Below are 17,280 nucleotides of genomic sequence, written 5' to 3'. Positions count from 1 at the left end.
GACAAGTAAGTTTTCGAACAATTGTTTACAGACAGATTATTTCACTGTATCACATGTCCAGTGGGTCAGAAGTTCACATACACTAAGTTGACTGTGCATTTAAACAGTTTGGAAAATTCCAGAAAATGATGTCATGGCTTTAGAAGCTCCTGATAGGCTAAATGACATAATTTGAGTCAATTGGAGATGTACCTGTGGATGAATTTCAAGGCCTACCTTCAAACTCTGTGTCTCTTTGCTTGACATTATGGGAAAATCAAAAGAAATCAGCCAAGACCTCAGAAAAAAATTGTAGACCTCCACAAGTCTGGTTCATCCTTGGGAGCAATTTCCAAATGCCTGAAGGTACCATGTTCCTCTGTACAAACAATAATATGCAAGTATAAACACCATGGGACCACGCAGCCGTCATACTGCTCAGGAAGGAGACACGTTCTGTCTCCTAAAAATGAACATACTTTAGTGCGAAAAGTGCAAATCAATCCCAGAACAACAGAGAAGGACCTTGTGAAGATGTTGGAGGAAACCGGTACAAAAGTATCTATATCCACAGTAAAACAAGTCCTATATCGACATAACCTGAAAGGCTGCTCAGCAAGGAAGAAGCCACTGCTCCAAAACCGCCAATAAAAAGCGAGACTACGGTGTGCAACTGCACATGGGGACAAAGATCGTACTTTTTGGAGAAATGTCCTCTGGTCTGATGAAACAAAAATAGAACTGTTTGGCCATAATGACCATCGTTACGTTTGGAGGAAAAAGGGGGATACTTGGCAGCCGAAGAACACCATCCCAACCTTGAAGCACGGGGGTGGCAGCATCATGTTGTGGGGGTTCTTTGCTGCAGTAGGGACTGGTGCACTTCACAAAATAGATGGCATCATGAGGAAAGAAAATCATGTGGATATATTGAAGCAACATCTCAAGACATCAGTCAGGAAGTTAAAGCTTGGTTACAAATGGGTCTTCCAAATGGACAACAAGCATACTTCCAAAGATTTGGCAAAATGGCTTAAGGACAACAAAGTCAAGCTATTGGAGTGGCCATCACAATGCCCTGACCTCAATCCTATAGAAAATGTGTGGGCAGAACTGTAAAAGCGTGTGCGAGCAAGGAAGCCTACAAACCTGACACAGTTACACCAGCTCTGTCAGGAGGAATGGGCCAAAATTCACCCAACTTATTGTGGGAAGCTTGTGAAAGTTAAACCATTTAAAGGCAATGCTACCAAATACTAATTAAGTGTATGTAAACTTCTGACCCACTGGGAATGTGATGAAAGAAATAAAAGCTGAAAGAAATAATTCTCTCTACTATTATTCTGACATTTCACATTAAATGTTAAAATAAAGTGTTGATCTTAACTGACCTAAGACAGGGCATTTTTACTAGGAAATGTGAAGAACTGAGTTTAAACGTATTTGGCTATGTATGTAAACTTCTGACTTCAACTGTATATAGACTGCCAGACCATGAATATCAATATTTGTTTATAATCACATTTGGCATGTCTCTTCTCTTGCAGTTCGCAGAAACACTGACAGATGTGTTGACATGACAACTGCGTCAGATTTTTGATTGACCCTTTCCCCCTTTTTTTACTGGCTGAAGATCTTGCTAGCCAGTAACTAGCTAACACCAAACACAGAGGAAAGGAGAAACATATAAGTATCATTGCTCTAGATCAGTGGTTCTCAAACCTGGTCCTGGGGACCCAAAGGGGTGCATATTTCTGTTTTTGCATAGCTGATTCAAATCAAAGCCTTTTGATGAGTTGATAATTTGAATCAGCTGTGTAGTTGTAGAGCAAAAACAAACATGTGCATCCCTTTGTGTCCCCAGGACCAGGATTGAGAACCAGTGCTCAAGATGAATAGGGAAAACCTGTGAGTCAATACTTCCGAACATGTAAAAACCTTTAAACAAACTTTTCTGTCTCAAAATCCGTATCAGTCAATTACAATCATTGACGTAGTTGCACGTGATAGAATGCTCCATGTTAGCTGTTCCCATCGGATAACCTGGCACACATAACCTTATGCTAACAAGACCAGCTGGCCATGATTATTGCCTGTAATAAATTCTGAATCAGCCAATTACAAATGTTTACATAAAAAACATTATTGATACCAATCATGAAAAACAGCTGTAGAATATACAATGGAAGTTTGGTACATTTTTTATGGTTACAAATTGTATAAATTTGGGCATGAAAATGTGTGTAATTTTTTTAAAAAAAGGTTGTGGAAGACCATAAGAACCCTTTTCCCTCCCTCCTCCCATGATCCCAGATCCCCGTACAGCTGACCCTCCCATTCCATCCCAACCCACCCTACCCAGCTCCCACCTGCCAGGAAGAGAGTGACCCCTCCTAGCTGTCACACCCCTCTCATCCACCACCCACCCACCCTCCATCCTACCCGCCACCCATCCAACATCCCAAACACCCACCACCCACACATCCTCCCTCCCGTCTTCACCAGGGTGCTATCGTGGGAACGATTGTTCAGAGATGTCCACTTAAAAACTAAATAGATTTACTGTTTTAGCAGTCATTCCAAAGGGTAGGTTTAATTGAGCAAATTAAATATTACCATACTTTATCACTCATCATCAGTTATGCTATTTAGGTCAGCATATTTGTCATCAACAGCTATTCTTTCAATTCAACCCAGAATTCAACAATAAATATACAATCCAATAGACCTAGGGTTTCATGCTCTGGTTGATTTCAAATGTAAGGATATTTAGTGATATTGAATTGTGTTTGATTGTCAACACAACCAAATATCAACATTTGAAGGTGATGTATCTTCTGCTTGGATAGTTCCACCAAAAATCTAAGTTAAAGAATAGAGTACTAAATCAAATCAAACTTTATTTAAAGTGTATTTAAAGTTTGATTTGATTTAGTCCTATTCTTTAACTTAGATTTGTAAGTCGCTCTGGATAAGAGCGTCTGCTAAATGACTTAAATGTAAATGTAGATGTTTGGTTGAGATGGAGACTTGAATCCAACATATCAATTATTAATTTGTAGACAAACTGGAATTAAAGCCAGAATCAGTGGCACAGATGGAGCTATCCAAGCAGTAGATACATCTCCTTTAATTGTTGATATTTGGTTGAGTTTTCAAACAATCAATTAAATATTCATTTTGTGATAAAGTCAAGGCTATCTTACCTAACTTATGTAACATTAAACCTTAAAATTAGTAACACATCCATGGCCACATTGAGGTTACTTCAACTCCATGTAGTCATATAAAGCGTGCATGTTCAAGATAAGATAGCATGCATAGGTCATCACAGGTCTGTGGAGATCTTCAAAATGGCTGCAGTCTCGAACTGCATTGATCACTTGCACCATATACTTTTAATGTAATCTTTATAATGTAATTAGAAGAAGCACAGTGATATCACATGAATCTGTTGTATAAATAAAGAAAATGGGGATTGGGGTGATGCAGATCATTTTAAAGTATCTTCAGTACCCCTACTTACCACCGCTATGCCGAATGATTCACGTTGAAATTATTTGCTGTGCCCAGAGGGGGACGACTAAAATTAATGAGTCACTCAGGAAAATGGATCATGAACTGCACATAACGAACTGCACATAACTATTGCATGACCATTTGCGCTTTTTTACCCAGTCTGCCCTGTACTGAGATTAAACTGCCCGGTATCCAAATATGCGGTCACCGGTCGAGTGTGTATCAACAGAACTGCCACAAAAAAAGTGCACCTTCCTCCCAAACGTTACAAATATTTTCACATGAACCTCCCATTGTACTGTAAAAAATGTGCAAACCCCCTCCTCATTGAATTAACTAAATAAAGCATGATTATGACCACAAATAGCAATAACTGTAGCGATCCTGTGTTTAAAAACGTGGATATCGACTTTACCACTTCAGAATGCTTTTGTGGCACTGTCAATGCCACGCAGGGCTACGGGCCAGAAGGTTGAGGGTTAGCCGACCACCACGAAGGAGACTCCCTGCCTGTCTCATTACTCTACGATCAGAGCCGGCTGCAGACAATGATCAGGTAGGAGGAAATCAGATTTTCAAAAATGTAATGCAATTATATGTATAATTATATAAAACATATGAAATGAATTTTCCACCAAATGGTTTCTGTGCCAATGCACCACACGACCAATAAGCAACGCATAACTGCATAATGATTACCGACTTTGGGCGCTTCAACATCATAGTTTTACTTTTCAACACCTCTATCAAATAAGAGTAGCCAATCTGGACAAACCTGCGAATGTCATTAAACTTTTTGATCTTTTGTAACAGATGTGTCTTTCCATTGCTCAAATGATAGTGCAGTTTGGATGCTGGTATTATATTAGAGTGGACAAACGTGCGCATGTAGCCTACAGGATACTTTTGAAGTGGCCTAATCAGAATTAAACATTGTGACTGGTTGTGTTTATGCCAGACATAAACTGTAATACATTTTAAACGTTAAATTACAAATGCTATTTTGAAGCGTTGTGGTTATAGGTCCGCGAGGAACAGCCGCTTGAATCATAGGAGGCAGAGCGCATGTTAAATTTTCCTGAATAATTGGGCTTGTCGGGAGCATGTGGCCACAATATTATAGGACGATTTGGGAGAATTAAGATCCGCAAGACAGAGAATCTCTGTATCATACGTTTAAAAAAATACAGCCGTACTAGCCTGCTACTGTGCCTTTCTAGACCTTATAGTTAAATAAAACTTAAAAACTGTCGAGAGTTGAACCACAACTGATCAAAACGGAAACAAGATTCTCTGGTCTGATCAAGAGGTAGAGTCAACATTTGGGATTTTTTTGTTCAGGATTTTTTTTGTGCCATGGGACAAAGAGAACATTGTGCAGTTTTATAGCTAATCCATACTATTTTACACATTTTGCCATGAGGCTGAGAGAAAATGTTGCTGTTTTAGAGCTCATTTTCTGCTTCTCTACACATTTTGTATTTTTACCATGGTGCTGTGAGGTAGCCTAGGCAGAGAGGTCCTGCCTGTACATTTTGTATTTTTACCATGGTGCTGTGAGGTAGCCTAGGCAGGGAGGTCCTGCCTGTACATTTTGTATTTTTACCATGGTGCTGTGAGGTAGTCTAGGCAGAGAGGTCCTGCCTGTACATTTTGTATTTTTACCATGGTGCTGTGAGGTAGCCTAGGCAGAGAGGTCCTGCCTGTACATTTTGTAAACATTTGTTATTTTTTCTTTTTCTTTTTGGTCAAGAACAGCTAAATTAGTATAGATTAAGTCTGTTTGTTTCCTGCCCGTGAATTCGATGGCAAATCAGCTCTTTCAACATAACTAGCTGACAATGAACCACCAGAACCACCCCAGTACATTTCAAACTGTCCCTCAATCACAATCAGTATAATAAATTTAGTTTGTAGAAGATTTACATCAATATAATTACATCTGATTTTATTTGTTGAGTACACATATTTTGCAGATGTTATTGTAGGTGCAGTGAAACTCTTGTTTCTAGATCCAACAGTGCAGTAATACCGAACAATACACATAAATCCAACAAATTAAAAGAAAGGAATTAAGAAATTTCAGATCAAGCAATTTCAGAGTCTGGAATATAAATATGTATACACTATATTACCAAAAGTATGTGGACATGTGCTTGTCGAACAACTCATTAAAAGTCATGGGCATTAATATGGAGTTCGTCCCCCTTTGCTGCTATAACAGCCTCCACCTTTCTGGGAAGGTTGTCCACTATATGTTTGAACGTTTTTCTGCTGGGATTTGCTTTTATTCAGCATTAGTGAGGTCAGGCACTGATGTTTGGGTGATTAGGTCTGGCTCGCAGTCGGTGTTCCAATTCATCCCAAAGGTGTTTAATGGGGTTGAGGTCAGGGCTCTGTGCAGCCAAGTCAAGTTCTTCCAAACCGATCTCAACAAACCATGTCTCTATGGACCTTGCTTTGTGCATGGGGGCATTGTCATGCTGAAATAGGAAAGGGCCTTCCCCAAACCGTTGCCACAAGGTTGGAAGCACAGAATCGTCCAGAATGTCATTGTATGTTGTAGAGTTAATATTTACCTTCACTGGAACTAAGAAGCCTAGCCTGAACCATAAAAAACAACCCCAGACCATTATTCCTCCTTCACCAAACTTTACAGTTGGCATTGGGGCAGGTAGCATTCTTCTGACATCTGCCGAATCCAGATTTATCCGTCGGACTGCCAGATGTTGAAGTGTGATTCATCATTCCAGAGAACGCGTTTCCACTGGTCCAGAGTCCAATGGCAGCAAGCTTGCTTTACACCACTCCAGCCAACGCTTGGCATTGCATATTGTGATCTTAGGCTTGTGTGCGGCTGCTCAGCCATGAAAACCATTTCATGAAGCTCCCGACGAACAGTTATTGTGCTGACATTGTTTCCAGAGGCAGATTTTGGCCTTCTGTAGTGAGTGTTGCAACCAAGGACAGTTGATTTTTAAGCTTTAGGAGCTTCAGCACTCTGCGGTCCCGTTCTGTGAGCTTGAGTTGTCTAGACATTTCCATTTTACAATAACGGCACTTGCAGTTGACCGGGGCAGCTCTAGCAGGGCAGAAATTTGATGAACTGACTTGTTGGAAAGGTGGCATCCCATGTTGAAAGTCACTGAGCGCTTCAATAAGGCCATTTTACTGCCAATGTTTGTCTATGGAGATCGCATGGCTGTGCCCGATTTTATACACCTGTCAGCAATGGGTGTGGCTGAAATAGCTGAATCCACTAATTTGAAAAGCTGAATTCACATACACAAAAGTATGTATATATGATGGTGTGTATGGACAGTATATGAGTAGAAAAAGTGTGTACAGCAGTAGTTATGTAGGATGACCTTTGTATGCATATAGTCATTGAACACTGGTCACTTAAATACTATGTACAGTTCCTTCGGAAACTTTTCAAACTCCTTGACTTATTCCACATTTTGTTAAGTTACAGCCTTATTCTAAAATAAATAAATAAATCTACATGCAACACACCATAATGACAAAGCGAAAACTTCAGCACATTTATTACAAATAAAAAACATGAATACCTTATTTACGTAAGTATTCAGACCCTTTGCAATGACACTCAAAATGTATGGAATGGAAGCCACTCCTCAGTAAAAGGCACATGAGAGCTGGCTGGAGTTTGCCAAAACCACTTAAAGACTCTCAGACCACTAGAAAGAAACAATATTCTCTGGTCTGATGAAACCAAGATTGAACTCTTTGGCCTGAATGCCAAGCTTCACATCTGGAGGAAACCTGACACCATCCCTACGTTGAAGTTTAGTGGTGGCAGAATGACGATGTGGGGATGTTTTTCAGTGGCAGGGACTGGGATACTAGTCAGGATCGAGGCAAAGATGAGCGGAGCAAAGTACAGAGAGATCCTTGATGAAAATCTGCTCCAGAGTTCTCAGAACATCAGACTTGGGCGACGGTTCACCTTCCAACAGGACAAAGACCCTAAGCACGCAGCCAAGACAACGCAGGAGTTGCTTCGGGCCAAGTCTCCGAATGTCCTTGAGTGGCCCAGCCAGAGCCCGGACTTAAACCTGATTGAACATCTCTTGAGAGACCTGAAAATAACTGTGCAGTAACTTACCCCATCCAACCTGACAGAGCTTGAGAGGATCTGCAAAGAGGAATGGGAGAAATCCCCCAAAACATGTGTGCCAAGCTTGTAGCGTCATACCCAAGAAGACTCGAGGCTGTAATCGCTGCCAAAGGTGCTTCTACAAAGTACTGAGTAAAGAGTCTGAATACTTACACTACCGTTCAAACGTTTGGGGTCACTTCTTTAATCATCACAACAGTTTTCAGCTGTGCTAGCATAATTGCAAAAGGGTTTTCTAATGATCAATTAGCCTTTTTAAAATTATAAACTTGGATTAGCTAACATAACGTGCCATTGGAACACAGGAGCGATGGTTGCTGATAATGGGCCTCTGTACGCCAATGTAGATTTTCCATCAAAACCATCAGCCGTTTTCAGCTACAGTAGTTATTCACAACATTTACAATGTCTACACTATATTTCTGATCAATCTGATTTTATTTTAATGGACAAAAAAAGAAAGCTTTTCTTTCAAAAACAAGGACATTTCTAAGTGACCCCAAACTTTTGAACGGTAGTTAAAACTAAATTAGCAAAAATGTATAAACCTGTTTTTGCTTTGTGATTATGAGCTATTGTGTGTAGATTGATCAGGATAATTATTTTATTCTTTAATCAATTTTAGAATAAGGCTGTAACCTAACAAAGTGGGAAAAGTCAAGGGGTCTGAATACCCTCCGTAGGCACTGTACATAGGGCAGCAGTTTCTAAGGTGCGTGGTAGAGTACCGGGTGGTAGCCGGCTAGTAACAGTGACTAAGTTCAGGGCAGGGTACTGGGCGGAGACCGGCTAGTGGTGACTATTTAAAAGTCTGGTGGTCTGGAGATAGGAACTGTTTTTCAGTCTCTTGGTCCCAGCTTTGATGCACCTGTACTGTCTCTGACTTTTATATGGTAGCGGGTTAAACTGGCCATGGCTTGGGTGTGTGAGGTCCTTGATGATCTTCTTGTCTTTCTTGTGATACTGGGAGATGCAGATGCCCTAGAGGGTAGGCAGTGTGCCACCTGTGATGCATTGGGCTGACCGCACCGCCCTCTGGAGAGCCCTGCAGTTGCAATTGCCTTACCAGGCGGTGATACCGCTCGACAAGATGCTCTCAATGGTGCATCTGTAGAAGTTTGTAATGGTCTTAGGGGCCAAGCCGAATTTCTTCTGCCTCCTGTTGCGTCTTCTTCACACTGTCTGTGTGGATGGACCACTTTGGGTTGTCAGTGATGTGCAGGCCGAGGAACTTGAAGGATTTCACCCTCTCCACTGCTTCCCCGTCGATGTTGATAGAGGCGTCTCTGCTGTCTCCTGAAGTCCACGATCCACTCCTTCATTTTGGTGATGTTGAGGGACAGGTTATTTTCCTGGCATCACTCCTCCAGAGCTCTCACCTCGTCCCTGTAGGCTCTCGTCATTGTTAGTATCAGGACTACCACTGTTGTGTTATCTGCAAACTTGATGATTGAGTGGGAGACTTGCATGGCCACGCAGTCATGGGTGAACAGAGTACAGGAGAGGGCTGAGCACGCACCCTTGTGGGGCCCCCATGTTGAGGATCAGCATAGCAGAGGTGTTGTTGCCACCTGGGGTCGGTCCGTCAGGATGTCCAGGACCCAGTTGCACAGGGCGAGGTTCAGACCCAGGGACCCAAGCTTCGTGATGAACTTGGAAGGCACTATCATCAGCTGATAGCCCACCCTCTTTTCTCAATGTCAATCATGTCTTTAGGAGGCACTGTAACTAGCTTGATTACAATTTGTGATGATGAGTGAGTGTTTAGCATAGGCCTATTTATTTCTGGAAAAACACAATGTACAAATAAACCGCTAGATGCATTTGGAGCTTATGAATTTAATGATATGAATTATGAATCAAACTTTATACATTTTCCATTTTGAGCACCTGCCCCCTGAAAGGTCTGTGCATTGCCCTACAATCTCCGCAATTCAAGTTTTTGACACAGAGGAGGATGCCAGTAACTTTATGTTGAAACTTTATCAATGTACCAGCGTCAGTAATTGATCATACTTTTGTCATGCTACTTTGATCTGGTTTGATCCAAATATCATCCAATTTGATAAACATTATTATGGCTGTGCGGCACCTTTATCACTGTTTATTCAACACTGGAGAATATGCTGTGTAGGCCATCTCCATTTCACATTTACAAGTCTCCTAACTTTAGCTGTGTGGCACTAGCAGAGGCTCCAAAGTATAATATGCAGCACTTACTGTATCTAAACTATATAGAAACTAATTTCACACATATAATAGTATTAGCCTAAATACAATGTTAAATTGACAGTCTGATGGGTGACAATATTATTAATTGTGAACGAAGAGATTGATGAACAGCGCATCGTTTGTAGGCTAGTTGACACAGAGGCATGAGAACAAAAGCTTCTTCCTAACAAAAAGCAACTTTTTCAAATCCTGCTACTTTCACATTAAAGACAGCACGGCTTGACAAGTCTGATTTGCAGGGAATTGATAAACCATGGTGCTATCCTGGGGTGCTGAATCTCCGCCTTTGCTCTTATAGCTTATCTGTTAATTTAGTACAGCATCCGAGATGCCACAATAAGTGGGTTATCATCAAGTAAAACAGCCACAAACTTTCCAAATTCCCCTGATAGCCAGGTGCAAGGGGAGAGAAAAGGAACTAGCAAGCTGGCTGACATCTTTCAGCCAAAGGTAGGGTAAAAAAAATGTAATTCACATTGTAATAACCTCATATTTTCCCAGTCGACCAACAGTACTACATAGGCCTGCTTTAAAAAACAGACTACATCAACAAAGTAATGTGGTGACTTTGGGAGAACTCAATTAATTATATTGCAGTAAATACAACAAGAAACCGTTCGATTCCTGTGTACTGTGCATTCGGAAAGTTACAGCCTTACTAAAAAATGTATGACATTTGTTTTATCTTTAATCTACACACAATACCCCATAATGACAAAGCGAAAACAGGTTTTTCTAAATTTTAGCAAATTTATTACGAAACAAAATAAAAAAATACCTTATTTATATCAGTATTCAGACCCTTTGCTGTGAAACTCGAAATTGAGCACAGGTGCATCCTGTTTCCATTTATCGTCCTGGAGACGTTTCTACAACTTGATTGGAGTCCATCTGTGGTAAATTCAATTGATTGGACATGATTTGGAAAGACATACACCTGTCTATATAAGGTCCCATAGTTGACAGTGCATGTCAGAACAAAAACCAAGCCATGAGGTCGAAGGAATTGTCTGTAGATCTCCGAGACAGGATTGTGTCGTGGCACAGATCTGGAGAAGGGTACCCAAAAAATATGGTCCCCAATAGGTCTCCAAGAACACTGTGGCCTCCATCATTCTTAAATTGAATAAGTTTAGTCCCACCAAGACTCTTCCTAGAGCTGGTCGCCCTGCCAAACTGAGCAATTGGGGGACAGGGCCTTGGTCAGGGAGGTGACCAAGAACCTGACGGTCACTCTGACAGAGCTCCAGAGTTCCTCTGTGGAGATGGGAGAACCTTCCAGAAGGACAACCATCTTTGCAGCACTCCACCAATCAGGCCTTTATGGTAGTGGCCAGACGGAAGCCACTCCTCAGTAAAAGGCATGACAGCCCGCTTGGAGTTTGCCAAAATGCACCTAAAGACTCTTGGATCATGATACATAAGATTCTCTGGTCTGATTCACTGGTCTGGCCTGAATGCCAAGCGGCACGTTCGGAGGAAACCTTGGCACCATCCCTATGGTGAAACATGGTTGTGGCAGCATCACGCTGTAGGGATGTTTTTCAGGGACTGGGAGACTAGTCTGGATCGAGGGAAAGATGAACATAGCAAAGTACAGAGAGATCCTTGATGAAAACCTGCTCCAGAATTCTCACGACCTCAGACTGGGGTGCAGTTTTACTTTCCAACAGGACAACGACCCTAAGCACACAGCCAAGACAATGCAGGAGTGGCTTCAGGACAAGTCTCTGAATTTCCTTGAGTGGCCCAGCCGGAGGTAAGACTTGATTCCGATCAAACATCTCTGGAAAAACCTGAAAATAGCTGTAATCGTTACCAAAGGTGCTTCAACCAAGTACTGAGTAAAGTGTTATAATACAATTTAATCCATTTTAGAAAAAGGCAACAACAAAAAAAGACAACCTGGAAAAAATCAAAGGGTCTGAATACTTTTCAAATGCACTATATATTTATCAATTTACATTGGTAGCCTATAAGAACAGTTTTTTTGCTGGTAGGTTATTTATATGCTTTTAAATATAATTTCCGTTTTGAACAGGAATACCCGGGATAACAGGGAGGGGTTTGCAATTTTCTGGGGAAGGAACATGTGTACACTAGCTAGGTCTCCATCCAATTGGCATCAGATTTTAATGCAAATTTTAATGCATGTTCTAAAATCTGCATAAATACAATATGCACATTTTTCCACCAGAGATAGGTTTCACACAATATGACTTGTTGTGGATAGAAGGTAGTGCGTGATGACATAGTGCACATCAAAATAACTTTTGCTGTTAAATTCCCAAGTACCGTATACAAAAATACAAGTTAAATGGGTTTTGATCGCATTTTCAACACTACTGATTGCTTTCTCATAAAAAAATAGTGTTTATTTAGCGAGTGTGCCCACTCTGTTTTGGCACATGCTCTTTAGCCAACAGCCCACATTGGAAAGGAGCATCAAGCTCATCACCTTGCACTTTCACCACCCTGTGAAGTTCATAATTTATTTAACCTGTAGCCTAATAAACTGCATGCAGTTTGATGGGAAGATGGATGGAGCCAAATACAGGACCATTCTGGAAGAAAACCTGATGGAGTCTGCAAAACTGGGACGGAGATTTGTCTTCCAACAAGACAATGATCCAAAACATAAAGCAAAATCTACAATGGAATGGTTCAAAAATAAACATATCCAGGTGTTAGAATGGCCAAGTCAAAGTCCAGACCTGAATCCAATCGAGAATCTGTGGAAAGAACTGAAAACTGCTGTTCACAAATGCTCTCCATCCAACCTCACTGAGCTCGAGCTGTTTTGCAAGGAGGAATGGAAAAAAAATTCAGTCTCTCGATGTGCAAAACTGATAGAGACATACCCCAAGCGACTTACAGCTGTCATCGCAGCAAAAGGTGGCCCTACAAAGTATTAACTTAAGGGGGCTGAATAATTTTGCACGCCCAATTTTTCAGTTTTTATTTGTTAAAAAAGTTTGAAATATCCAATAAATGTCGTTACACTTCATGATTGTGTCCCACTTGTTGTTGATTCTTCACAAAAAAATACAGTTTTATATCTTTATGTTTGAAGCCTGAAATGTGGCAAAAGGTCGCAAAGTTCAAGGGGGCCGAATACTTTCACAAGGCACTGTACATATGTTTGTAGACATGATTAGATGGAAAGACATTTGTTTGTACATTTCTGGTTAAATAAAATATCATGAATTATGGTGAGTCCACGGCACATCGGAAACAGACACAATTCCACATAACCATAAGAGTCTGAATCAGGCTAATTGTCTGAGTAAAGATGAAAATGAAGACATATTGACATGTCCATCACTTTTTCAGCCAACTTCTACATCCTTCCCGGGCAGCTGGATGCTCTGCTGTGTGGAAACAGTTCAGACTCAGGGTGAGTCTCATGCTCTATTACTACAAACAAACTTCCAGTAAGTTGGAATAGCCACCATACAAGAGAACAACTGAGAACATAATACTAACATAACTAGGACGTTCACACAAAACATAAATTGGAAGATTTTCTTGAAAATCATGACTCCCCCTCCTCCCCTCTGTTCGTTCCTTCCTCCCTCCCTTCCTCCCAGGCGGTGCCCTGAGGGCTACACGTGTATGAAGGCCGGGAGAAACCCAAACTACGGCTACACCAGCTTTGATAGCTTCGGCTGGGCCTTCCTCACTCTCTTCCGCCTCATGACCCAAGACTTTTGGGAGAACCTCTACATGTTGGTAAGGCTGAGTTTGTCAGACAGAAAATGTATACTGGAATAACTCCTGCTTGTAATGGCGCAAGCCGTGTAATTCAATGCAGTCGGCTTGGAAGAGCATTGAAACCAAACCAATGGATTGAGACAGCTCTATATTGTTCTTTTGAGCTGGGGACTGTCAGTTCAGCAGTACTGTCCTTTAATGATTAATTTGGTTATTAAAGTTGGTATTTCTGCCCTGTCTACAACATGCAAAGAAACCACCATCAAACTTACAGTACATGACAGTGAATCAGCAAATAGCCTCTCAGCACTTACGCTCTCTGGGTTTCTTTGCCCTTTGAATTTGACCAGCAGGTTGGTGAAAAACAGGTGTCAGGCGAGTCAAAAAGTAAAATTGTGGGTCGATGACTGATTCCTGTCAAGGACTGGTCTGTCTCTTGATGAAAGGCTGCATGGATTCTATCTCAGAGTTGAATCTGATTTCTGGTCAGTCGTAATCTATGTCACACCTGCAGGCAAATTTACGTTTACAGGGGTGTATCCTAAAATAAATATGTAAAGTTCTCAAAACTAAGTTAGTTGGGAAAGACATTTTGTAGATAAAACAATAAGTAGCATATTGTTTTTAAACGTGTGCAAGTTTTTCTCCTCTGACAAAACAAAAGCTGATTCAAAGGGGGTGTGGCAGATTTAAAAACACTTCTGTGGTAGGATATACTGTATTAGTGTCCTTGGTAAAAGGTGGCTACTGAGGAGGGAAGGACACTCTTATAATAGCCTTGTTTTCTCCTAATGTTGTATGCCTATTGATATAGATTATACATGTTCATAATGCATTGCATAGAGACAGGCTTTCATATTCATGATTGTGCGCTTTTATAGCCTACATTTCACAAGTGCAAAAAAAGTGCACACTCACACCCCTGGTATAGACGTGCCAACACCCTCATGGCTCCCATGTCTGGAGCCATTCCCAGAGAAACCCATTGGTTGATGTTAAAGCACTGCTAACAGTGCCACAGATAGAAACTGCATTGACAGACATGCACACAGAAGTACCTCTGGAGAAGCATGGGAGAATACAACTCCAATAGAAAAAGCTAAATACTGCCACTCTGAACAGTGAATGAATGAAGATGATCATGTTTATTCATTGTGACCATTGTAACAGTATATGTTGTTTCTCCTTGTTTTCCGTCTTTCTCATTCCTCCTCTCCCTCCCTTCCAGACTCTGCGAGCGGCAGGGAAAACCTACATGATCTTCTTTGTGTTGGTGATTTTCGTTGGATCCTTCTACCTGGTCAATCTGATCCTGGCTGTGGTGGCCATGGCCTATGAGGAGCAGAACCAGGCGACGATAGAGGAAGCTGAGCAGAAAGAGGCCGAGTTCAAAGCCATGCTGGAGCAGATCAAGAACCAGCAGGAGGATGCACAGGTTAGTCCCTCCCCGATTAGCCTGGGTGGTGAGACGTCTGTCTGTCTGTCTGTCTGTCTGTCTGTCTGTCTGTCTGTCTGTCTGTCTGTCTGTCTGTATACGTCTCACTCCCTTCACCTCTCCCTTCTCTTACCTGCTCTGTCTTGCCACCCTTCAGGATGCCCAGGTTAGTCACAGACTGGGTGTGGGTGCTGTCTGTCTGTCTGCCTGTCTGTCTTTTGAAATTCTTATCGGTTTCATCATTTTGTTTAATACACAAACCACAAAATTGTAGCTTATGTTAGTAACGTCAGTTAATACTACTCGGCTGTACCAAAATCAGGTGTTTCTCATCCTAAAAGGGTGTTTTCCATGTGATAACGTATTAGTGAGCCTGTTTTTAGGACTTTAATATCCATGACTTAGCAAAACCTGTTTTCTCATGGCTTTGTCTTGTTCCTCTGCAGAAGACATATGCTATAGCCTACTGAGTAACTCATGCTTCATGCTAAGATATTGTTTAGCAAATATTAAAATTATCAAAAAGTGATTTGAATCAGAGTAAACAAATCCAATCAGAATCGATAAGAATAATTGGGGTCAGCCCTAGTCCATCTGTCTGACTCCCTTCACTTCTCCCCTCTCTTACCTGTCCCCCACCTCCTCACCCTCAGGCTGCTGCAATGGCGACCTCGGCGGGCACGGTTTCGGTGGGCGACGCGGTAGAGGGGGGAGACGCCACGGAGGGCGGTGGACAATTATCACGCAGCTCCTCCGAGGCGTCCAAGCTCAGCTCCAAGAGCGCGAAAGAACGACGCAACCGCAAGAAGAAGTCACGTCAGAAAGAGGAGGAGAAGAAGGAGAAGGGAGAGAAGGGCGAGAAGGTCGACCACGAGAAGCATGTTAAGTCAGAGTCGGATGACGGCAGCAAAAGGAGCATCTTCCGTTTCCCGGGCAGCCGGCTTGGACGCAAAACGTCCATCATGAACCAGGTAAATCTAGCACAAGACAATAAAAGATAAACAATTACTTCACATTTTACTGTGTTACAAAGTGAGATTCATATGGATTTAATATTTATTTTTTGTCAACGATCTACACAAAATACACCATAATGTCAAAAGGGATGAAAAACTTTAAAAAAGAAGAAAAATATCAAAAATAAATCACTTGTATATCTTGAGTCAATGTAAGAAACAAATTGGGCAGCGATTACACCTAAGTGATTTGCACACCTGGATTGTGCGATATTTGCGCATTACACTTTCAAAATGCTTTAAGTTAGTCATTGATCATTGCTCGACAGCCATTTTCAAGTCTTGCCATGCTGAAGCAGATTTAAATCAAAACTGTAACTAGGCCACTCAGGAGAATTAACTGTCTTCTTGGTAAGTAAATCCAGTATAGATGTAGCTTTCTGTTTTAGGTTATTGTCCTGTTGAAAGGTGAATTTGTCTCCCAGTGTCTGGTAGAAAGTAGGCTGAACCAGGTTTTCCTCTAGGATTTTGCCTGTACTTATCGCCATTGTGTTTCTATTTATCACGAAAAACACCCCAGTCATTGCGAATGTCAAGCATACCCACAACATGGAGCGTTAGAGGTTCCTTTCCGTATCGGCCAATGTTGTGATGGCATCGCTGGGGTCTAAGGTGGTTTCTGCTTCACCAGGGTCTACGGTGGGCTCTGCTATTCCTGTCATTTATGGGGGGCTATTTAGAGGAGCCCCTAGTGGGGCTAGGGTTGGACTGAGGGCTCCGGCTCAAAATGGACAACAGCCATCAACCATTATTATTATGGTAAGCTCATGGTTAGATTGGTGGAAGTCCGAAATACCTGTACACTTCGTTTTCCTGGAGCTAGGGTATTGGAGTTATCAGAAGTCATGCCCACCATCAAGAAACAGATTCCTGCTCTGAAAAAAGTTGTTGCATATTGGGTCTAATGATATTATGCGTGTCAAATCTGCAATGCTAAGAGACAATTTCATACAGCTCAGAAATTAGCAGAACATATAATTGTCTCTGGCCCAATTCCATCTCCTCGCCGTTGTGGGACTGACGATTTTAGCTGTCTTTGGTCTCCTCCCCAGTGGTTAATGCGTCTGACCGAGGACTTGGGCATGTCCTTCGTTGACGATTTTGACTCCTTCTGGAATAGGCCTGGCCACTTTGTGGAAGCTAGTATTCACCTTGGTGAAAATGGCTCCCGGCTGTTGTCATCAAACATTGGAAAGGTTCTTGGTCAACTAAATTGATGTGAGGACCATATTAGCATTACATGT

General features: G+C 41.6%; 1 protein-coding gene across 2 annotated transcripts in view; it reads left to right on the top strand.

The window, feature by feature from the left end:
* Positions 1-17,280, top strand: part of LOC135541882 (sodium channel protein type 8 subunit alpha-like) — a 152,867-nt gene that overhangs the window by 87,659 nt on the left and 47,928 nt on the right. For both annotated transcript variants that reach the window (XM_064968340.1, XM_064968338.1), the window contains 4 exons: positions 13,205-13,268; positions 13,462-13,603; positions 14,814-15,020; positions 15,674-15,991. In XM_064968340.1, the coding sequence (XP_064824412.1) occupies positions 13,205-13,268; positions 13,462-13,603; positions 14,814-15,020; positions 15,674-15,991 (731 nt within the window). The remainder of the gene's footprint in view (positions 1-13,204; positions 13,269-13,461; positions 13,604-14,813; positions 15,021-15,673; positions 15,992-17,280) is intronic.

Source organism: Oncorhynchus masou, chromosome 6, assembly GCF_036934945.1.
Source record: "Oncorhynchus masou masou isolate Uvic2021 chromosome 6, UVic_Omas_1.1, whole genome shotgun sequence".
In the NCBI taxonomy this organism is placed as follows: Eukaryota; Metazoa; Chordata; class Actinopteri; order Salmoniformes; family Salmonidae; genus Oncorhynchus; species Oncorhynchus masou.
The sequence above is the reverse complement of the archived record's forward strand: the minus strand, read 5'-3'. Positions and strand labels throughout refer to the sequence as shown.